Genomic DNA, 23,571 nt, shown 5'->3' with positions numbered 1-23,571 from the left:
GAAGGCGTTGTCAAACCTACACTCCATGGCCCAAGATGGTACATTACCTCCTGAACTTTCGCTTCCTGTCGCCTGCCAGATGTGGTTCATCTCGGCAAGAGTATGAAATGCGGCTGGGCCAACTGGTTTATCGATCTTGAGGGCGCGAAGGGTAGTCTAGTTCTAATTCGAACACTCCGCGATTCTGCTGGCCCTGATGTGCGTAAGAAATTACGAAAACTGCTGACCCTGGACTGCGTAATGAATAAAGATCGGATGGCAGTTGAACCGATCGTGTGCCTTACTAGAACCTCGGTACTAGAATTACTGAGAGGAATACGTTTGGTCGTGGACACAATAGTTCCAGAAAAGTATCGATTTTGGAAAACCAATCAGAGTGGGGTAGGCAAATGACCCATTGTAGTTGAAAGGGGGCCTCCAGGAAAAGTGCTCGTGTTACACTATGACTTCGAATTCAGAGAGACTCGTCTCGTGGAATTACGTTTCTATCAACCGGTTGATGTACACCTACGGAAAGAAACATTCAAAAATGTAAGGGACCTTTGCTTTACTAACGGTATAGTTTTCGTTTGTGAGCTAGGATCTAAGGCAATTCGTGTTATTGACTTGGAAGGCAAAGTACGTTTAAAGCTGGAGGGCCTGAAATCGTGGGCAGAGCTACTTTCACAGCTGGGTCGTTTTAGCTTGTTACAGGAGGGCACAGTGCCAATTCTTCGGAAGCGACTTGCGACACATTTACAAGCCCTAGCTGCACAAGTTAAGAACCCAGAAATCGTCCAGTTTAACACGCCTTTAGTAAAACCAACGTCTACTTGCGTGGCGAGTACGGTCATTCTTTTGTGTGCGGATGACGAGCACTAGATGAATTCAATTGGAACTAAGCTACAACGGATTTGCCGTCGTTGGTACTAGCATGCGAGAAATAAATTATCCCGATTTTCATTTAATTAACTCTGTGATCCAGAGTCAATTAAATGAAAACCCGAAAATATCACAACCTTGGACCCGGGAAGGCAAGGGGAGTTTAGATTCAAAGGCTGGCTTAATTGCTGCTGATACATGTGCTAAGAAACGTGAGGATTGGCTAGTGAGGACGCAACAGCCTATTTCCCGGTAGGTAAAAGGAGCACGATAATTGATTAAACAAATTTTTGAAATGAAAGATTGCAAAAGTGTAATAATGACAGTGGAAAATTTTCATTGTCGAGCATAATGTACCCTTCTGCTGAGAAATAGTCTCCCTTGATTTTCCATGATAGAAACATAAACAATGAACAAACCCAAAATTGTAATCAAAATGACACAGTCTGTAAATTAATTGTAGTTATTATTCCATATCGAATGTTCACGTTTGTCTTGATTAGTATCTTTCGCTTTTTTAAGCCATTTGCGCTTACATTTTGTATGAAATTTAGTGTTACAGTGAATTTTTTAGTGTTAGATGTTAAACAGCGTAAAATTTAATTGTTTAATGTTATAGAAGGAAAAATTTTAGTGTTTAGTGTTTTCGAGGCACTCCCATCCAGACCCTCAATATAGAGCTACTTTACGAACAGGTGGAATTTAGATCACAAACAAGAAATACATCATTTGAGCTCAAGGAAAAATGGCTAACAGACCTTTAACAATTTTCGTTTTGCTCATGTACCACTATGCTATGTGATGCTAATTCCCACAACTGTGACCATGTTCGAGGAAATAATAAACTATACTTTGAGTTAGAACCTGATTACACCTAGATGAACACACTTAAATAAATGACTAACCGAGCACGCTGTTTACTCGTAAGGATGTCTAATGTTTGGCATTTCCCCTGGGAGATCGAGTCCCAGAAAGGGTGATAGATATCTTTTTCCCAAGCTGCTCGTGCTGATTAGTAGTATAGTATATGGGGGTATTAGCACATCACTTTTGTGACCTCTAAAATCCCGAAATTGCGTGCAAAATTGTTGACTCATCAAAATTCAACATTGCTGACTCATCAAAATTCAAAATTGCTGACTCATTAAAAATTCAAAAACCGGTTTGAACTGGATTTTTAAAATGGTGGATTCAAAAGTGAAACTGGTTTAAACTGGCTCAAACCGGTTTTTCAATTATCTTACCAAATTGTAAATAAATCAATTTAAATAGCTTGTAAATCCTTGAGAGGAACCCAGCTGTTAATATCATCATCATAACCCCTCTATTTAACCAGAGCTCGTTTATTCTTATAATCTCTATTTATGACTTTATCGATTCTGAATATTTCTTGTTTAGCTCTCAAAAGTTCAGGCTCATATAAACTACCTCTAATTTCTTCGTTGTTTAAATCTCGTGATCGATAAGTGATTGAATTCGTGTATTGTATATTATCAGTAGTGAATATCTCTTCTGTCCAATTTGGAGTGCAGCCTTTATCGAACAACTGTCTTTTGTATTTGAACCTTATCACCGATTTTATATTTCGGTTTTGTTTTGATGCATGAACACTACCATACAGATTGAAATAAACTATTCCTTGATTCTTTTTATTCGATGCTTGAAGGGGTGTCATTTTTATTGAATTGTGTTTGGTATTATTGTACTGAACAAGTACTTTTGAGTTGTTGGCAGAATCGAGAATACTAAAGCAAGAAAGGGAATATTTGCGATAAAAACTCGCATATTTTAAGCTTTTCAACACATCGCCCTCTTGTAAAAACAAATACTCCCTTTCTTGCTTTACTATTCTGGATTCTGCTAACGACTCAATTGATTTAAAACTTAAAGAAGCTTTTTATATAAATAAGATCAAACCTGAACTTAACAAACAATTACAGCATTATCACACTTTTCTAGTGCTTCAGTTCACACCTTTGATGTTTGTTGTCACGTTGTAATTAATACCCGCCTTTGTATTACATCATACTATAAATATTTTATTCATGTACTTGTATGCTATATAATTACTCACGTTCAGTTACTCATTAATTGAAGATGGCATAAACATGCCGAAACATGTCTCTCAAAAAACTTGTCTTTCTTACAATATCATGTATATCAAACACTTGCAGAAGATCAAAATACGATTTACCTTTGTTCATCTCATTCAAGAAATACAACCAGAAATAACCACAAGTAGTCGTCATAATATTCTGAATTTCATTGTTCTGATGGAGAAGAGTCAGATTCTTCTATTTAGCATGATCAAGCATTTCTTGAAAGGGTGGCATTCCAAATGAATCGAAGTAATTGATGACATTATCTTTAACGAAAGTTGTTATCCAGGTGTGATTCCGATGTGATCCAGGCATGTATGATGGGTATAGATTATAAATGAAAAGAGCTTGTTTATGATTGTGTGACACCTTTTGGTCTCTACTTAAGACATTATTTATTGGTATTTTTAGATATTTACACCATTCAAGGAGATCGAAATTTGTCATAGGTGTTGTTTAATGGAATTGTGGTTTTACAAAATTGCCCCGATTAACGGAATTGAATTGAACGGGCTGTTTTTTCCCACAGGTAGCCCTTGCCTTTTTTCTTTGGAGCTTCTTTTTTCCCCTGCCAACTTGACCATTTGGCCAATTTACGATAAATGGAGGTGGAGGAGTGTAAGCACCCAATCGTGGAGCTCCTTTACCACCTTTTCGTGGTCCTAATCGTGGTGCTCCTCGTCCAGAAATTAAATTCTAAACCAAATCAATAGCCATTGGAATACCAATTAAAGAAAGGATAGTCCCAAGGGTCCCAGAGGCTCCTCCCATTTGTTTTTTTGTTGGTTTAATAACTATTTGATCTCCTCCTTTTAGAGCATTGATGACGTATTCTTTTGTTGTTTTGGTCAATAAATCAGCTCTTTGAATGATTAAATACATTTTATCAGGAGGAATGATGAAACCACCTGACTGAACACCTCTTCCGGATATCGCTTTAACCAATTGAGAAGCTCCTTCACTTGCTAAACCAGATAAAGCAGAAAGGCCTAATGTCTTTCCAACAGTTGGTAAAAGAGTTCTTCCCAAACTAAGAATGCTTGTTACAAGACTATCTCCAACTTGATCTCGGATACTGGTTTTTGCTAATCTGATATCTATACCTTTTTTCAATTGACGATGTTTCATCAACCTTTTGGCAACTGTCTCTGGTACATAAAGTGTGTCATTACCAGTCAATGCGCTAGAGGTCAAACGTATTGTAGTTGGCTTTCTTTTATGATAAGCTTTGCTGAGATTATTCTTTTGATTCTGTGATAGTTTAATGTTGATTTGGAATAACTGTGTCATTTCTTATCTATATTATACATTATATAATTTTAAAATCATAAAACGTATCTAGTTAATGATTTCCATTTTCGATGGTCTCAGACAAAAGGTAACGATTCGTTACTCTTCTTGATAGTTATCATCGATAACTGTTACAATAAATTCTCCATTTTCATCTTTTTTAGTATTTATTGTTAATTTAACATTTCTCATAATAAATCCAGAAAACCCATTTTGTTTGGTTCTAAAAAATCGACGACTTGAGAAGGACAAGTTTCACGTCGTCGTGAACTTCAGAACTTCAAAACAGTTTTCGTCATCAAAAGATGCGGGTTTACTGTCGTTTTTTCCAAAGTCTATAGCCGGTTGGAGTTTGTATTCGCTTCTTCGTGAACGGGCAAGGGTCAGTTACATACACAACACGTTCATAATGTCAGCAAATGTGTTTACTATCAGCGAAGAAAGTAAATTCCTACAAAGGAGCGAAAAAATAAGTTACAATACAGAAAAAACTACTTTAAGGCGACTGCAAAATGAAATAAAAAAATAAAACGATGAAAACAAAACTGCTTACCAAATGCTGAGAAAGATAGGGTTGTTGGTCAGGGCCACCGAAGAAGAAACCTATTTCGAGGAATGATGTGACACTAATAGCTCGGTACAAAAACTGGCAATAAATAAGGGCGAGGTAATAAAACTATAACGAAATTTACATACAGCAAATAACAAAGGAGCGTAACTAACGAAATACCGGAGGGAACAGAAAAGAATACACGATAACAAGTAAGTGAGAAAATGAAAGTAAAAAGAAGAAAAATTTGCCCTAACATTCGGTTGATTTAAACCTCCCCTGTTTAGTTTTCTAATGAAATAAAATTCGATAACCCAGAACTCATTTTCCTTCCTCCGCACAACAGATGTCAAGTCCAGCGGTGAAAGCGACCACGTAAGGTTGAAACTTATTTGAGTATATTTCATGAAAGAGTGCTGTTTATCATTTTTATTGAATGAAAAGTTTTAAATGGCGGTGCACTACATCTCTGCGTTCGGCCAAAAGCTGTGTGTATGGAACTGCCGGATTATCGCTACTAAAAAACTTTAAAAAAATTTTCCTGTTGCTATTCTTCAATCGAGACGCCTTAAACAGCAAAGAATTCTACAGATCGATGTGTTAACATGAGCTTGTCAGGTTTTACGAATCTATTTTCGAGATGTTTGATATAGATTTACAGCCATAAAAATTATTCCGACAAAATCACACGGGAAAAAAAAGAGTATTCTTGCGTGAAGCGCGACGACTGCTATCTGTGCCGATCTAGCTAGCATTGATTGAATTGACAGACTTACGTCGCTTGCTCGCCAAAGGATGGAGCAGCAAAAGTAGAACATATGAGGCTAAAGCATGTTAAAAATCAGCAAGGCAAACCTTGTGCAAAATTGGCTTGTTTATATCAGCAACACTTACAACTGAATTAAATCTCAAATAACTTCCGTAAAAATTTAATATTTTAAACTTTTGCCGTGCGTAAAATTGTAAATAAAATAGCTTTATTGTAAATAGAGCTAAAGCTTAATACTTCCTTGGACTGTTGATGTTCAAGAATTAAATGGCCTTCTCTCGAACTTTCGATATATAGGTGGAGATTTGATCCATAAGTCGGAAGAAGAAAGTTTTGGACGTCTCCGAACGATGTCATTTCTTAAACTGACGAAGCGAGAATAAACAAGATTTCAGACGTCGTCGCCCTTGAGCAACTTTACTGCTTAAGTTTCATTTTCCCGCTAAAAACGACGTTCTCGTTCCAGACCCTTCGCGATTACTTGAAGTCGTCGTCGTCGTCGTCCCTTTAGTCGTGGTTGCTTAAGCTCCCTATTAATCTCTCATTTCCTCGACGGCAGATCGTATTTGAAAAAGACTTTAAAAACCATCCAACGGACATTGTTTGACTTTGCTGCTATGAAAATTCAACAAGTGAATAGTAAACAACGATGTGGATGGTTTTCGAGTTTTTTTCAAACACTATCGGCCGTCGATCATCAGCGGGCTTTACTTGACTTTGTTGCTATGCGAGTGCAATGTGGGAATGATGAACAACACTTCTTCACGCGTGATCAAAGATCAATGCATTAAACAATGCAGATGTTTATTAAAACAGTTTTACAGGAGGATCATAGTCTACTGGGTAAAAGTCGTGGATGGTTTTGGAATTTTTTCTAAACACTATCCGCCGTCGATCGATTAACGACTTTTTAAAGGTTTTAGGATCGGCCGTCGATCGATCAACGGACTTTCTTTGACTTTGTTGCTTTGCGAATGCAGCGAGTGAATAATAAACAACTGCTTCTTTACGCGTAATCAAACAAATATATCGGGAGTCAACTACGCAAATGTCAAATAAAAATGTTTCACAGTAGGTTTAAACCCTTCTGGGTAAAAGCCTGGCATGCTTTCAAAGTCTTTTGCAAACATGATCAGCCCTGGAGGAGATGAGAGATTGGGGAGAGTGAAACGGACAATTTCAAACGATACTAATCTACGAACACCCGCGAATGCATCGAAAGCAAAATTTTATTCTTATGGTCATTTGAAATTACAATTATTTTGGACGTTAGTGAACTGACATGTAGAAGTTGGCGGTTTGACGTTATACGTGTGCGAATCGACCTCATACCTTGGCGAACTGACGTTGGCGAGCCGACACGTTAGCGAAACGACCGACTATCCTTGAAAGTGACAAAGAAACCCACTGTTCTTGGAATGTCCGTTGCATACGTCTATTAGATATTTACTCAGTGTGTCAGGTGTTGCCAACAACAGTACCAATGGATATTTTGCAGTAAGAAAATATGAAAAGGAGTCGATATCATGGTTCGCCTGTACAGGCACATCGGGCAAACTACTCCTGGTATTTACACATTCCTTGTATTTTCATATGATTCATTCTTATTTATTTGTATATTATCCTTGCCACTCTTTATTTTATCGGTTTTTATGAAGTCATGGGAAGCAACAGTCCCCGCTTTAGTCCCCGCTTTTGTTGGGAAGGAACACGGGAGGGGGGAGAGGGAGTATCTTACGAAAGACATTTCCACCCCGTCGTAAGAAATATCAGTAATATCATAGGACAGACACCAATGAGAAACTAAAGCTCTGGTTTGGACATCAACACAGTATTATTGTTGCCCTTAGCGCAGATAGCAGTCATCTGATTGCTAGGGAAAATCTTCTTTATCAAGATTGTTCTTCTTACTCATGGATTGTACAGCTTGGACGGCAGGGAAATGTAATATCTTTTAATGACCATTCGATATTTTGTTTTTTTTCCCAATGTTTTCTAAAGAAAACTTGATGTACCTGAAAAAACACTTCCAACTCCAACTGATCCTGCCTTGCAAGTACAACCATAGGAGCCATTAGTGTTTACACAGGTCGCGTTTACACCAAAATGAAGCGGTCATTTACACATTCGTCAACATCCACAGGACAAAAGCCTGTAAGTATACTCTAAGAAAACTATGTAAAAACTTGATGATGGATATTTTGTAGCCAACTTCACTTCCGGCATGTACAATTCTAGAAGCCATTGGTATTGATGCAGTTGGCATTTGTGTCACAAAGGTGGAATTTCTTCATCCATCGATATCTGAGTAAAGAATTGAAAATACAGAAGTATTGGAGCATCAAATATTGTTCATTATTGACATCCTCTCTTGCAGAGAGTAGAATTCCTTCGGGCCTAAGAATTCTGAGGTCTTGAGAAAACTGCCGATCTTTTTGCAGGAAGTGATTCACAAGAGGACTACTCTAGTGTCTAGTTGGGGGCAAAAATCTTTAACTCAACACTCGTGGAAACGACTGCTGAAAGACTGCAGTGGAAGAACTAAGGTGAGGATGAAACAAAGGTAAAGCTTTTACATAAGCCAATTAAGTTTATCATACCTGTACATGAATGTCCAGTTCCATTGTATCCCTTCTTGCCTGTAAATTTATACGAGCCATAAGTGTTTGAACAGTTTGCATTCCCGTCACAGGGCAAGATATAACTCTTGCATTCATCAATGTCTGGAAGATAAATAATAAATGGTGTAAGAATAGATGAAATAAAAATAAGCAGAGCCAATTAAAACATTTAAATAAATAATCTTTGATGGGAATAGGCTGAGATCAAATGGAGTAAGCTTACGTCCAGCTCCAAAGCTCATATCACAATATATCAACTGTGTCTTTCCATTACCAGTTGGATACAGCCAGGACTTGTTTCTAATAGCATATATTGCCTCACTTGCCTTTATTTCTTGGCAACAAAGTGCTGGTAATTGCAGAATGGAGCCCAAGGGTGCTGTAATAGATAATAGGTTAAAGAATAAATTCAGAAGATGACTACTTCCTTGATTTCCTAAAATCTATTCTTAGCAAAGGTGAGAAACTTAAGAGGATCGTCTTAAATGTAGTGGACTATTTCCTTCGATATCTTTCAATACTTTCCTCGGATAGCTAAAGGCAAAGTGGTAATAATTATTATATGACCATGAAAAGCATTGGAAGAATACTCTACATCACTGAGAAATAGTATTTATGAATACCTTTCAGTTTCCTCGTATTCAACTCATTTTTTCTCACACTTTCATTTTTCTCATGCCTTGGATGTTGATCTCCACCTTGCACTGATCATCAGTAGATACACAGTCCACGACAAAAACTAAGATGAAGAAACAAAAATTGGGCCACAGCATCTTTCCTGTAAGAATAATAATTGGTTCTTGCGTCAGTATACGTCCATAAAGAGATCAAGCATACTGTGAGTTTAGAGAAAACGAAAGATGGATCAGGGTGCCCTTTGGCTCAAGCCTCTTGTCTCGCTGTTGCATTGTATGAAAAATTGAGAATGTTCTATGCAAGCAATTGCTACACTGTCAAACAATTACCGGTGAAACAAAAAAAGGGTGTCACAGGTTGGGAGAATCTACTTTTTCTCTTTATTTGTCGGTTGTTAACATTTTTAATTATTCGAGCGATTGTTGTGCAGAGATTGTTGTGAGATGGTAGCATATGAATGGCTCATAATAAAATCATGTCCGGGTTTCGCACCATTTTTCCTCGACTTCACATCAAAACTGAAGACAAGAAAGGTCTCTTACCTTTAAAGAGGATACTAACACTCAGCCTTTTGAGGTGTTCTTTAATGCTGACTACCATCCGGTAAGTTTATATCTCAAAGTTGCTGGTTGTCGTTATACAGCTATGGTTTAAATCTAAAAAAACTACTTACCTATATTTGAATTATTTTCCTCTGCCCATAGTTAATAGAGGGGACTGGTTATGAAGGCCAGCATACATTAAAGAGCTAGGTTATTGTTCGAGTTTATCGAAGCCAACCAAGCGTGACCGTGCACACACATTCAAGATGGCGGCGAGCTAGAAGACTTGTGTACGTGGTTTGATCTGTTTCTAAAGCGTCATGATGTAGTTCTGTCTATGGCGACAGTTTATTTAAAGGCCCATTTTCATCCGAGATCCTTTGCAGTCGTTTGTTTTTGTTTTGGAATCGCGCTATTGTTAAATGGCGAACTCTGATAGTCATTAACAAACACTATTAAAAAGAAAAACAAAGATTTGGTGAAGAACACAGTAAACAAACTTGCAGCTAAATATTTGAGGCTGAAAAATCATAAATCGAGTCTGTGTATAAAACTTGTACAAAGCTTACTTCATGTTGAAGGAAATTGTTCGGCTTCAACACTTGATAAAATATAAACAAATAGCCAATATTGGCCAAAACTGATTTACTTTACGCATTTCAATTATAGAATAATGACTTGTACAAATGAGATCGCTTACATACATATCTCAAGATCTCAAGTAAAAATCAGTCAAATAATTATTCTCACCTCGAAAAAATCTCCCCGGAGTCTCTAGTTCCATCGTAGGAACAATGCAATAACATTTCTGCAAAAGCACTGTCTGTAGTGTTACCGAAACCCAACGTTGTTTTGCTTGCCCTCCATAAATCATACACAGAATCTCGAAGTAGAATAACCTTCGCTGAGCCGGGCAGACCCGGCCTTCCTCTAGACCGCTTCTTCGGCGGCATCAACTTTTCAAATGACGTTTTTCACCGTCATACATGTAAGAATTAAAAACTATTTACTGATATGGGTACTACGACAGTTTGTTGTTCGCACACGATTCAAGATGGAACTTTGAAAGCCCTAATTAGTAAGATGGAAGAAGATATGAAAGCGATTCCGCAACTTCGAGGAAAATAGCGTATTTTTTATAAGGAAACATGTTCTGGGCGCGCAAGGCATCTCGGTTAAAAATGGGCCTTTAAGTATCTAAACTCGAAATTACAATACCTGGCGATAACTGTGCTATGTTTGGTTGCGGTACATGTCGTAGAACGAAAGGAATCGGCATATTTAAGTTGCGCTGCGAAATGCTGAGTATGAAAAATGGTGTAAAGAGTGGCTGAATCAACTGACCAAAACAAGAATTATCGACAAAGATTTCCAAATTCAAATCGATAAAGGAAAAGTATTTACATGTGAGAAGTATTTCGATCCAAAGGAAATCAAGACATGTACGTATTCGAGTATTTTTTGTAAACAATTCTAATTCATGTTTGGCCACCTAACAAACCTACACGCTTACTGCAGTACAAACTGCAGTTGTCGTGTTTATTCTTATTAATATTGCTTTTCTTTTATTTCTATTTCAGTTCCATCGGAAAAAAATGGTAAAGAAAAAGCTAAAGTTTGACGCTTTACCGACTTTAAATCTTGCAAAGAGAAGTCATGACTCGGTAAACCCTCCTTTACGACCATTGAGGTCTGTTGTGGAAGATCAACCTGCGGTTGAAGTCAACAAGAAATGCTATAGCAGCTTTTTTGACGTATGTAAAAGAGTCAAAACGCTGAAAACATTGCAGGAATGGAAGGTGAATGAACTTAGCGATAGACTGCTTTTTCAAAAGAAAACAGCAGCAGTAATGCTTCCAGAAATTGAGCTAATGATCGATGACAGCCTTGGGTTTTCAATTTCTGTTTATGGACGGCTACTTCCAGAAGACCATCATGATATATATACTACAAACTTGAGATGAGTTTGTGATATAACTGTCTCAGATCTTATCAAACCTATAAATAACCTGCAAATCTGTCCTGGTGTTGAGCCTTATGAATTATCTAGCAAAATAGTTCATCACTCTATTCCCAAGCCTGTCAATCTATTGTTAGTTGACACTGATAGCTGATTTCCGCATCAAGAATATTGGAGAACAAAGAACTGCTCTGTCTTGTGTGAAAATGATGATTCACAATGTCCCAGCTGTCACCAATATTCACACAAGTCAGAGCTAAATCACAAGGCTAAAGAGAAGAAGCTGAATGAGCCTGCCCATTTATTTTCTCCAATATCTTAGACAGCCCCATAGCGGAGTAAACTCACTCTGCAAAGGCAACGGCTTAGGTGTGCGGAGCTCGAACGAAAGATTGTAAAAGTGGAAGCTGAAATAAAGAAATCAAGCATAGAGGTAGATCATCAGCTGAGTGAAGACCGGCTGACATTCTAAGTAAATCAGGCAAAAAACTAACACCATTCATGAAGCTGTTCTGGCAGCAACAAAAACAGTTGATGGGTCGCAGCTCTGCCGGTGTAAGATTCCATCCAATGATGATAAGATATTGTTTGTCGCTTGCTACAAAATCTCCAGCATGTTACGAAAAACTGCGGAGAAACGGCATACTGGTGCTTCCAAGTCAAAGAACCCTCAAAGACTACAGGAACTGTATTCGTCCAAAGGCAGGATTTCAAAAGGAAGTTATCGAGGAGTTGAAAGAGATGACCAGTAGTTACTTTGATGTACAAAGGTACATAGTACTTTTGTTTGAAGAGATGAAAGTCAGTTCAAACCTAGTGTTTGACAAAAACAACTGGCGAACTTATTGGTTACTTAGATCTGGGAGATCTGGACTAAAAGGATAGACTGACAGCTTGAGCCTCTGCTTTTTCGGAAACTGTATTGAATACAATGTAGCTTCGATTAATTCTAATAAAGAAAGGAGAACCCGAGGAAGCCATGATTTTAAATTTATTGTACCGAAAGGACATAAAGATAATTTAAGATTTTCTTTTTTCCCCCAGGACAATAACTGAATGGGACAAACTTCCAAAAGAAACTTTTTCCAGCCAATCCGTATTAATAAAAGCAAACTAACTTAAATTTATTTATCAGTAGTTTTAAATAGTTTGTAATAGTTTTCAATAGTTTTTAATAGTGTTGTATATTTAGTATAGCTTCACTTATTATTATCTTATAGTTGCCGTGATGTCCTAAACGATTTTGCCGACATAACGATATTTAGATTTAGATTTAGCTATGATTGTGATGTGAAAAGATAACACCAGCTAAATGACAATTTGTCAGAAGCCCGAAACCCCGCGAACTTGAAATATCATGCCTTTCCACTTGGTGTTCAACATCCCTCATGATTTTTGACAATAAAAAGAAGATGTTTCTTTTGAAGAGGCTTTATTTTTTTCTACTCTTGGGACGTATACGGAAACATTTTTTGTTACTTCATTCTTCACAGACGTACTGCGTTATAGTTTCACTTTTAAGAGAAATTCGTTTACAAATTTAGAACAGTTAATAAATATTTCCTTGACCAAGGCTTAGTTAACTCGAACGTTTTTCTTGCTACAAATTATCATTACTTTTCCTTGATCATACTTCAATCGACAGAGCGAAAATGATGAACACTCGGTTAAGACCTCCTTAAATAGTTTATGATTATCTGTGTGATGCATAAACTTTGTTTTGTCATTGTTTATTCTTTTAGAAGTCGGTAGAAATGGCTTTAATACAGCATGATTGTAATTTTGCATATTCATACAATTTTTTCTAGAATGTATAGGACAATACTGCCTTGATTAATGACAAGATGATGAATAATTTACATAAACCCGCTCAACAGTGGACGCTAAAGTTGCCAGCCCTGTTACACTCCCACTGGGATTTCCTAACTTCTCAGGGCAATATCATTGTCTTGGCTACAATCCTCAAAATATTTAAGCTAAATGATTCTTAGCTAGTTGCATCATTCGCTCGTGATCAGTTTAGATTGACGATAATGTAATACCACGACATCATAAACTGTTAACAGGCTCATAAAAAGGTCACCTGAAACCTCCTTTGTAAACCGAAAACACTATTAGCTTTAACTATTCTGCATTCAAAATAGGAGTTCGAGATCTGTTTTTCCAAAGAAACCTTGAAAAATATCAATGAACGACCACGACTTTTATGGGCGTCTTCATTAGTAGAATTTAATACCTTTCCTGAGTGTGCCCGCAAGTTTTAAGCAAATTTTGTGAGTCTAGCAACGTCGTGAAATTATTATCTCTCTGAGAAATACTATATTCTCATATTTGGCATTTCCTCTGGGAGATCGAGTCACATTTGTAGAAGAGTAATAGATTTCTTTCTTTCCCATGACCTTTATTACCGCGTACATTAGTAAAATTTAATGCCTGCAAGGTCCGTCCCGATTGTGCTATGCAACTTTTCAGCAACTTTTGGCGTTTAGAAGTATTTTCTTCTATTTTAGAAACATCGAGAAATATTTTTATGTCTGAGAAATTTTGGCGCAAGATAAAGGCTAAGAGCACATATCACAGACGAACAAGCCAACGATTTCATAGAAAACTTCAATTCACATAAACTTCTTGAATGTCTTTCAACCTTTTTAGCACATAACCTGTCATTTGACATCGTTTCGTACGGCAGGTCGCCAAATGAAGCATGTGTTTTGCTCCGTTAGATTCAAGTTATAAATATTTTTAAATTTAACCCATATTTGGGTGAAACTCTTCGAAGCTAAGTTTCAAGCTATTTTTTTTGAGTGATATGAGTGATAATTGTGTAGAACGAAAGATTGAAACTTTTTATATACTTTTATTTAAAAAAAAATTAAGAAATCTAGGTGGCAGCTTTAAGACTTTGGGCAGTATTTTCGTTTTGGATTTTAGCAATTTTTGGCAATCTTTTAAGAATTCCATATAGCATATTTCCAACATTTTAACGAGCACCGTCGGTAGATGCCCAATATCTGCCCACCATGTATCCCAGAGGAACATTTCGTTGGCGCCAAGACCTCGTCTGGAGGTTGTTTTAAAATTCCTCTGATTGGGCAACAGCTAACTTTAAAAAAAACTTTTTAAATCTTTAAAAAGATCGAAAATGAGCTTCACAATTTGAAATAATCGCATTCAGCCTGAATGCCAGGTGTGCACACGTAGAAACCTAAGTATAGAGCTACTTTACGAACAGCTGGAAGTCAGATTACAAATATGAGAATTTCAAAATACGAGCTCAGGAAAAAATGCTTGCTAACACGCGGCAGAAGAAACTTAATTGTTTCGAGTGTGATTTTTTCTATTCTAATTAACTTTTTCTCTCTAACACCAGACACTGTGTTCGCAAGTTTAGAGTAAATATTTCTGAACAACATTGAAATTGCAAATTTTCATGTGGTATTTGAGGGTTAAAACCAAACTATTTTGTCTACAACGTAAAATGACATTTATATCAAAAGGTAGTTATTGGAGACCTCTTTACGAGGAAGGGTTTGTTAACTTTAATAATATGTATTAATAAATTCTAAAGTGCTTCCGCATAATAACCGAGGATTAAGCATTGCCAGAGTCAAATAAAACACTAATACTCCGCTATTTTGGAACCTGCTTTGGATGCAGTTACTCACAAATGACTTCAATACCTAATCTTGAACAGACTGTTCGAAGAGTTTTTACAGATATGGATTCTGTAAAGCAAATATTAAGAAAAGTAAATGTGATGCGATTGCTAGCATCTAAGGCAATCGACTATCCTCGTCATAGTAGTAAAGCGATATAACGATTGTATTGTATAATTATCGCCTTCTCAATCACGTGCATAAAGTTGTTTCATAATACTATTCTACTGTTCACCAGAAACATTGTCATTGTGTCTATCTATGCTAGCACAATGAAAGTAGTATACTGCGTCAAAGGCTGCTTCACCATCCTTTTAAAGTGACTTGAGTTGATAAGTTAGATTTTAAAGCCGCTATCTCTTCAGTTTTTCCCGTCAAAATCGTGAGGACAAATGATATCTCCTTTAAGGTCATCAAAGTTGATGTGACCCCAACTACCAGAAGTCTCATCTACAAGTTTGACTTGCGCATATTGACCAATAAACTCCTCTACGTCCCAGCTCTTACGGGTCATATTCTCCAGACAGTTTCCTGTCTCTTTTCTGACGATCTGAATGTAAAGACAAACATAAAGGGTTTTTAAACCTTTGTTTCGACGATTGTTGACATATCTAGTACGACTACATCGTACATTAATTCACTTGCAATGCTTTAAACTTAGGGGAAAAAAATTCTTGTTTCCAAGGAGGGTAAACTAAAGACTAAAAAGGTGAAACATTGTGCCAGGCGTGAAGTTGATTATCTCGCGGACTTTCCCTTAAGTAAGCTCAACAAAAGCCATTTGTAAGTCAAAAAATGTTTCAAAAGGAAAACCAAACGTTTTCGACACTTGGTTATCTCAGGGTCATCATCACTTCCGCAAATGATGACCAAGGGTCGAAAATGCTTAGATTTTACTTGTAAATATATTTTTCCCTGTAAATATTTCAATTTAAACCAAAGCGAAGTTTATGGATATCACGAGGCTCAAAACGGTTTAGCAATTTTGAAAGACAAAATCTCTGATACCTTGATCAATGTACCTAAGCTGTTTTATAGGAATCAAAGGACACATAAAGGTCAAAGTGAATAATCTCACCTGGTTGTTGACAATAAGCTCCGCACGAACCTCATTTACTTTACATCCTCCACCAATGAGAAACGAAATATTCTTGCCAACAATACGAAAACAAAGTGAAGTGAGAGTTCCATGGGGTTTGTCGGCTTCATCTGGATGCTGCCCTCCTACGGGAAAGCTCTCATTTGGCCGTTTCTCAGCTCCCCCTACCCACCAGTCCCCTTGAGGCTGGGCGCTTTTATTGCGCGCGACTGGTTTGTCACCAAATGTTGGCTGGTAAATGAAAGCTCTGCCTGTCATTTCCCACCCGCCGACTCCATCTTCAAAGTCAAAGCTGCAGGCTACATTAAAAAAAAAAAAAGAAAAAAACCGAAATATTTTATTCCCCTGATTATAATTCGGTATTAATTCCACTCTACAGTTTTTATTTAATTACCTCTCTTGCAGTATACACCAGTGAATCCTAAAGGACATTTACAACGAAATCCTTTATCAGTGTATCCAGCTTGACATGTGCCATTGTTGAAACAGGAACTGCTTCTGCAGGGATTCTATGCAAGACAAATTGTTGAAGACAAAATCATCGATTAGTTTACTTTCCCGGGTTATCATGTAATCTCGAATGAGCACATTATTTCCGGAACGATACCTTCTTGAGGCTCCTTTATAAATTAAGTGAAGACAAGAATTAATTACATTTTATTAGTCATTAAACCAGTAAAATATATCAATCGCTGTACTCTATTTTCAATGGGTCTCTTTATTTTAGCCACGAGTATCTTGTTGTTTCATTTTTTAACATCGTAGAGATGACACCGTTGGTGTATCTCAGCTTTGGCATTCTCCCTTCATGTGACTCCTCATAAGTACATAAAAGTTGTCGAAGGATTTTTTAGTGAAGTTTTCTTCAATCTTGCCGTATTTATGTGGGTTATTTCATAGCTTCACAAAGTATTTCTCGATAGTTTTATTAAGTAACACTGGCAAAAAAAATCATTTTATAGATATATTAAGTAAAAAGTCTCTAATGTTTGTAACAATGTGATATTGATATAATATATGAAAAAATCTCTCAATCTCATACCATCGAAATCAGGTCAAAACGTTCCTCAGGATGCACAATGCAGTACTAAGGAATCATTTCAATTCAATACATGCACACGAAATGCAAGAGTAGTTTAAGAGGTAATCTATCAAACTGATCGCCCAGAATAATTGTTCATCGTCTAAAATAAGTCACTTTACCTCGATACTGAGATGAGTGTAGTCTTGTTTGCTCTGAAGGTTGAACGAGCTTGGACTTTCGTCCGAAGCGTTGTTCAACTCACAAGTGTAGCTCCCTCCTTGGGAAGGACCAACATTTATGGACACACAATTGGGCTCTTTATGACACAGCAAATTACAACTGCCTTGGTGGGGCACCTCTTCAAGCCTGATTAAACGGCCTTTCAAGACTCTGTCCTGTATGGGTTCTTTGAAAATAATGGATCGGCATTCTCCACCTATTTGGTTTGCAAACAATAAAACAAGTTCATGGACAGTTTTTGGTTTAGAATAAGATAATGTCAAATTAATTTGCCTCGAGAGACTCTGGATAATGGTTTGTCGCTGCCTTTTTTAACTCTAGGAGTTTTCCCTGACACGGTATCCTAGGAGACTCAAACTCCTGCTTGTTAGTTTTTCACCGAAGAAAGAACTTGTCTCAGCAGTCTCTGTGATTTTACCGTTAGATTTTGAATGTGCACTGGATGAAGTTGTGAGAGCCAGAGGCAAGTTACGGGTCAAAGAGGAAGCAATTAATTTCCATCCATTTTTAAGTCATCATGTCATACTAAAAATAACTATTGAAAGCGACAAACAGGCCCCCACAGTCCCATGCCTTGAATGTTGATCTCCTTCCTGCACTGTTCATTAGGAGATACAGAGTCCTCGATAAAAGCCAGGATGAAGAGACAAAAGCTTGGCCTTAACATCTTTCCTGTAAGAATAATATTTGGTATATCCGTCAGTATAATCTTATAAAGACATGAAGCTTACGGTGAGTTTAGAGAAAGCACAAGATGGATCAGAGAGCACTTTGGCAAAAGCTTCTTGCCTCCCTGTTGCATTACATGAAAATTGGTAATGTTTTATGCCAACAGCTCTAACAAACATTATAACATAGCTTGAAAAATCGTGCAATCAAATTCAATAGCGAGAGCGTGCTTCAATTTTCCATGGTGCGCGCTGCTGACGTCAGCAAACAAATGCCTCGCGAAAAAAACTTTTTCTCGCGAGTAACTTCAGCATTTTTCATTAAAAAACGGGAAAAACCTCCGCTAACAAGTCGAACTAGAAATGGCAACAAGCGAACAAGCTGATAAAGATCTGCCTACTTTTTCTTTGGAAATGGATTTTTTAACTCCGAAAAAGAACCCAAAGAAAGGGAAAACAAAACAATCAACGGTTTCAAACTTCATTTCCATGCATGAATTCACCTGTCAGTTTTTGACCAATTTGAGGCAAGATCATTGAAGCATGGCGAAATACTTTTGGGAACAAAATAAACAACGCATTGAAGCGTAGGAGAGGGAATTTCTGCCCTTTATGCGTAAACTACTGCGTTGAAAATGTTATAAAACAATTGTTTCATTCGTCAGCTGTGAGTTCATCGAGATATGAAACACTTGGGAAGTTTAGAGAGCACTCAAGAAGCTAGAGTTACTCGAGGCTACGCCTCGAGCAACTCTTACGCATCTTTCGTGCTGTCCAAACTTCCCGCGTGCTTCATATCTCGATGAATGCACGCTGACATATGAACCAACTGTTAAATATTCGGTAACAAAATAACGGTGTCACGGATTAAGAGAATCTACTTTTATGTGGTTTTTCTCTTTTTTTTTTTGCCTATTTTTGACATGTTGAACTATTCGAGCGATTGTTGTGCAGAGATTGTCGTGAGATTTAAGTATTTTTATGGCTTATAATAAAAACGGGTTTCCATCATTTCTCCTCGACTTCACTTCAAAACTGATGACAAGTAAGGTCTCTTACCTTTAAAAGTATAGAACCACTTAGCCTTTTTTTTGTTTGTTTGGTTGTTTTATGCCGACCACCACCCGGTAAGTTTCTATTTCGCAGTCGTTGGTTGATGCTGTGAAGCTATATTTTAAATCTAAAAAAACTCCGAACCTTCGCCTGAATTCCCTCTCCTGCCTTAATGAAGATTAGTTTGACAGATTGAGCCACTGCTATTTGGTAAACGGTAATGAATACAAAATAGCCTCAATTAACAATTTTAATTACAAAACTCAACAGCAGGTGAATGACAATTTGACAGGGGCCCGAAACCCAGCGAACGCGTTCGACATCTCGGCCTAATTGTTATTGCCAATACAAAACATTATTTTTGTTCACGAGGCTTTGTTCTTTACTACTCTTGGGACGCACTCGCATAAATGTTTTGTTAGCGCATTCCTCGCACACAACTTCATCTATCGTTTCAAAACAAAGAGAAATTTATTTAGAAATATAGAAAAAGGAAAGCAGTTAATAACCGACGTCTTTGGCTGTAGCTTTGTCAATTCCTACTTTATCTTTTGTGATATATTTTTAGCACGACAATTTGAACTACGTACTCCTTTTCGGTGAACTTTAATGAACAGAACGCCCCTTCCCATTTCTATTTTATTCAAAGAAATGGATCGAAAATGATGAACACCTGATTAAGACCTCCTTAAGTAATTATAAAGATCTGTTTGATGCATAAACTTTGTTTTTTCATTTTTTTATTCTTCTTCAGGTTGACAGGAATGGCTACAAAAACGACGGTCTTGCATTTGCATATTCACACAATTTTCCTAGAATGTGTGGAACAATACTAAATTGATTAATAACCTGATGATGAATAATTTACATAAGCTCGCTCAACAGTAGAAGCTAAAGTGGGAGTCCTTAAACACGAAGGCCCGCTATATAAGGAAGTCTTCTCTGGGAAGACTTGGGCTCATTTGTCACTCACCGTTGACGTGTGCGGGTCAAATTTAAATGCTGGTAGACGAACAAAAGGAGGTAATGAGATATCTAATAATAATAATAATAATAATTTATTTCTTATATAGCGCTACTTACAATAACAGATCAATACCGCTTAGCGCTTCTATATCTATTGTTTACTTCTACCAGCATGGTGGAATGAGGTAACGTGCGAACCACCTACTTCGATCTCAAATTTACCGCCACAAACAAAGACAGTTTCCATTGGAGAAAGGAATTACAAATCTCAAAAATTCTTGTATTGTGACGAAGAAATAAAACAATTTTGAGGAATGCGCCCGCTGTTCACTGCTTTAGAGTTGCCGTAGCTCAAGCTGACTTGACTTTAAGAGCTCTACATCACACGACGTTTGATTGACAAATGGTCCAGTGGGACCTAAGGCTCCTTATATAGCGCGCCTTCGTGTTTAACTTTTAGGCAATATCATTGCCTTGGCTAGAATTCTCCAAATCCTGCCACCTGTCTTTAACTTATATGATTCTTTGTACCCAGATCGTCCGTGATCAGTTTAGATTGACCGGGTAATACCAGGACACCAATGACACACTGTTAACAGGCGTCTAAAACGTCCACATTAAGCCTCTTTGGAAATCGAAAACACTATTAACTTTAGCTATTCTACATCCACAGTAAAAGTTCAAGATCTCTTTTCCCAAGAAATCCTTAATAAATATCAATTAACGACCACGACCTTTCTTAGCGTCTTCATTAAAAAAATGCAATACCCGTCCCTATTGTGCTCGGCAACTTTTAAGCAACTTTTGGCGTTGGAGGGACTTTTGCGATTCTGGTAACAGCGAGAATTTTTTGCATTTGTATATTTGAGAATTTTTTTCGCAAAATAAAGTTTAGAGCACATGTCAATTGAGCAGAAACATGTCAACGATTTTATATGAAACTTCAATTAATGCAAATTTCTCGAATGTTTCTCAACCTTTTGAACATATAACCTGTCATTTGACATCGTTTGGTTCGACAAGACACTAGATGAAGCATGTGTTTTTTTCTGTTGGACTTAAGTCATGAATATCCTTAAATTTCGCTGCCATTTACGAGCAACTCGTCAGTTCGATTTAAGTCATGAATATCCTTAAATTTTTCCCATGTTTTCGTGTATTTCTTTAAAGGAAAGTTTCAAAATATTTTTCTTGAGTAAAGTTGGTGATTATTGTGGAGAACGAACAATAAAAACTTGGATTACCTTTTATTCCAAAAAAATCAAGAAACTTAGGTAGAAGCTTTTAAAATTTGGATAGCAACGTTTTGGATTTTGGTACTCTTTTGGCAATCTTTTGGGAATTCTGGCAGGCAACTTTCCAGCATTTTGGGAGCACAGCGGGACGTGCATAATATCTGCCCCGGAGCAACATTTCATTGGCGCCAAGACCTCGTCTAGCTAGAAGTTGTATATAAATTACTCCGACTGGCAAATAGTTTACCATTTTTAAATCTTTAAAAAACCTTTTAAATCTTTAAAAGATTGTAAATGAGTTTCAAAAACTGTTTTCTTCTGCTATGACTTATTTAAAACAATTGCATTTAGATGGTGCGCACTCGTAGAAACCTAAATATAGAACTTCTTTAACTAGGAACAGGTGGAATTCAGATCACAAATAAGAAATACCTAGTTTGAGCTCAAGGAAAAGTAGTTAACAGACCTCTAGCAGTTTTAGATTTGCTCGTACCACTGTGGTTTTCAGGCTAAAATTATGACCATGATCGAAGAAAATAATAAACTGTACTTTGAAACAGCACATGATCACTTCTAGATAAACAGACTTAAATACATGACTAACCCAGCACACTGTTTATTCCTAAGAATATCCAATATTTGGTATTTCCCCTGGGAATCGAGTCACGGAAAGAGTAATAGATTTCTTTCTTTCCCAACCTGCTTGTGCTGGTCAACCAAGGGAATTTTCGGGAAACCGTTTTGTTCTTATTTTATACAACTGTCTTCCGCTTTCCACCCCATCTCTAAGGGGTATCCAGTGCTTCATTTACTAATTAAGTATTAAGTTACCTTGAAAATCGCTTTTGTTTGTATTTGGCTCTTCAAAACGTCACAATCGTTTCAAAAACATTTTAAAATGAAATTGTGGAAAAATCTTTTTTGTGGTCGTAGTATTACAATTTGATGGTATGTCATTTGCTTAAGTAGATGCGAAACACTATCACTTAGCCCCTTTTTCAACTCGCAATTCCATCTTAAATGCTTACTCCCGCTCTCCAGCTATATTCGTCTATTTCTTGCTGTTTTCTACCTGCTGTGAAGATCTGGACTTAAACACTTATCTAAGTAAGCCAGCATCCCTATGTTATGCTGTTTTTGATCCTGCGAATTCTGAAGCTGCTGAAAGTCTGTCATCAAAGGTTTCCTATCTCGTCGACAGCCGCCATCTTTGTTGGAGATTTAGGTGTAGACGTTTCTTCTCTGCTCGGCTCAGCCATACACCAACATCCATCTCATCCTTCCAACTCGCAGATCTTTTCATCAGTGGAGATGTCCAAGTCAATCCAGGCCCGATCAAGTGCAAGCTTTGCTGCCGAACGATTACATGTAACCATCGAACTTTGAAATGTGGTATTTGTTCCTGCAATTACCATATCAAATGCGGTGAAGATAAGCCGAAGGATATAAAAAGAACTCAGAGGCCACCCGCATAAGCTGGTCGTGTCCTGCTTGTGTAACTACTTATCGGACCCATATGAGCCATCTTACATCCGCTGCCATGGGCGAGTCACGTCTTGGTTTGGTTGATCTATCATTCTCAGCCGTACAAGCGTCTGAGCAACACAGTGAAATACCTGCAAATCCTGACGATTTTGTATCTGATCACCCGAAAAAAGGTTTGACTATCTGTCGCTTAAATATATGCCATCTGTCGAACAAGTTAGATGAAATCAAATTACTATTATCATCTGTTGCTCGTCATCGGCATGGTAAACCAAATCTCATATTGGGCATCAGCGAGTCGTTCCTTGATGACTCCTGGTCCAGTGCTGCCTTGACTGTCGATGATTATAATTTGTTTCGGGAAGATCGCCACACTGGTGCTGGTGGTGGCTTATTGATCTATGTTCCATCACATCTCTGTGTAAAGAGACGGAGTGATTTGGAAATTTTAGGTGTCGAGACCATTTGGCTCGAACTTCAATTCCCCCGTTCGAGGTCACGCATGTTTTTTTTTTTTGTTGTTGTTGTTTACAGACCCCTCTCCGCAAATGCTGCTTTTACGGGTCTTCTGGAAGAAATGCTGTCTTACTCTGACTGCAAAAATTTACAGTCGTACTCGGTGATTTTAATTTTGACCTGCTGGAAATGCCAAGACCAAGTGCAACTAAAAACTATTTAAATATATTTCAAACTCTGGGCTTTGAACAATTAATATCAAAAGCAACCAGGCCTATTTCTAATTCTCTTTTGGACCTCATATTTGTTTCCCAGAAAGACTTTGTTACAGACTCTGGAACTCTACCGCTGTCATTGAGTG

The 23,571-nt window shown here is 37.4% G+C and overlaps 1 protein-coding gene and 1 long non-coding RNA gene across 2 annotated transcripts; both read right to left on the bottom strand.

Annotated features, from left to right (window-relative positions):
* Nucleotides 1–14,740: 14,740 nt before the first annotated feature.
* LOC111339169 (uncharacterized) lies at nucleotides 14,741–17,848 on the bottom strand. The gene is made up of 5 exons (XM_088730201.1): nucleotides 17,820–17,848; nucleotides 17,287–17,629; nucleotides 16,478–16,592; nucleotides 16,063–16,382; nucleotides 14,741–15,534 (listed from the first exon to the last, which is right to left on the bottom strand). Exons 1-5 carry the CDS (start codon nucleotides 17,846–17,848, stop codon nucleotides 15,346–15,348), a joined length of 996 nt encoding a protein of 331 aa, XP_088586327.1. The 3' UTR covers nucleotides 14,741–15,345.
* A 2,259-nt stretch (nucleotides 17,849–20,107) lies between these two features.
* Nucleotides 20,108–23,474, bottom strand: LOC148724412 (uncharacterized). Its single transcript, XR_015990253.1, has 2 exons — nucleotides 22,342–23,474; nucleotides 20,108–20,659 (listed from the first exon to the last, which is right to left on the bottom strand). It is a non-coding gene; the product is annotated as an uncharacterized LOC148724412 (long non-coding RNA).
* Between the last annotated feature and the right edge of the window lie 97 nt (nucleotides 23,475–23,571).

This window comes from Stylophora pistillata, chromosome 8, assembly GCF_964205215.1.
Source record: "Stylophora pistillata chromosome 8, jaStyPist1.2, whole genome shotgun sequence".
In the NCBI taxonomy this organism is placed as follows: domain Eukaryota; kingdom Metazoa; phylum Cnidaria; class Anthozoa; order Scleractinia; family Pocilloporidae; genus Stylophora; species Stylophora pistillata.
The sequence above is the reverse complement of the archived record's forward strand: the minus strand, read 5'-3'. Positions and strand labels throughout refer to the sequence as shown.

What these genes read in the sequence shown, in the direction of transcription:
- LOC111339169 (XM_088730201.1), bottom strand. Translation starts at nt 17,848, where the DNA reads ATGGAAATTAATTGCTTCCTCTTTGACCC. An exon ending in AATTGCTTCCTCTTTGACCC is followed by an intron (nt 17,630 to 17,819) that starts GTAACTTGCCTC and finishes CATTATCCAGAG; the next exon opens with TCTCTCGAGGCAAATTAATT. An exon ending in ACACTCATCTCAGTATCGAG is followed by an intron (nt 16,593 to 17,286) that starts GTAAAGTGACTT and finishes TGTCTTGCATAG; the next exon opens with AATCCCTGCAGAAGCAGTTC.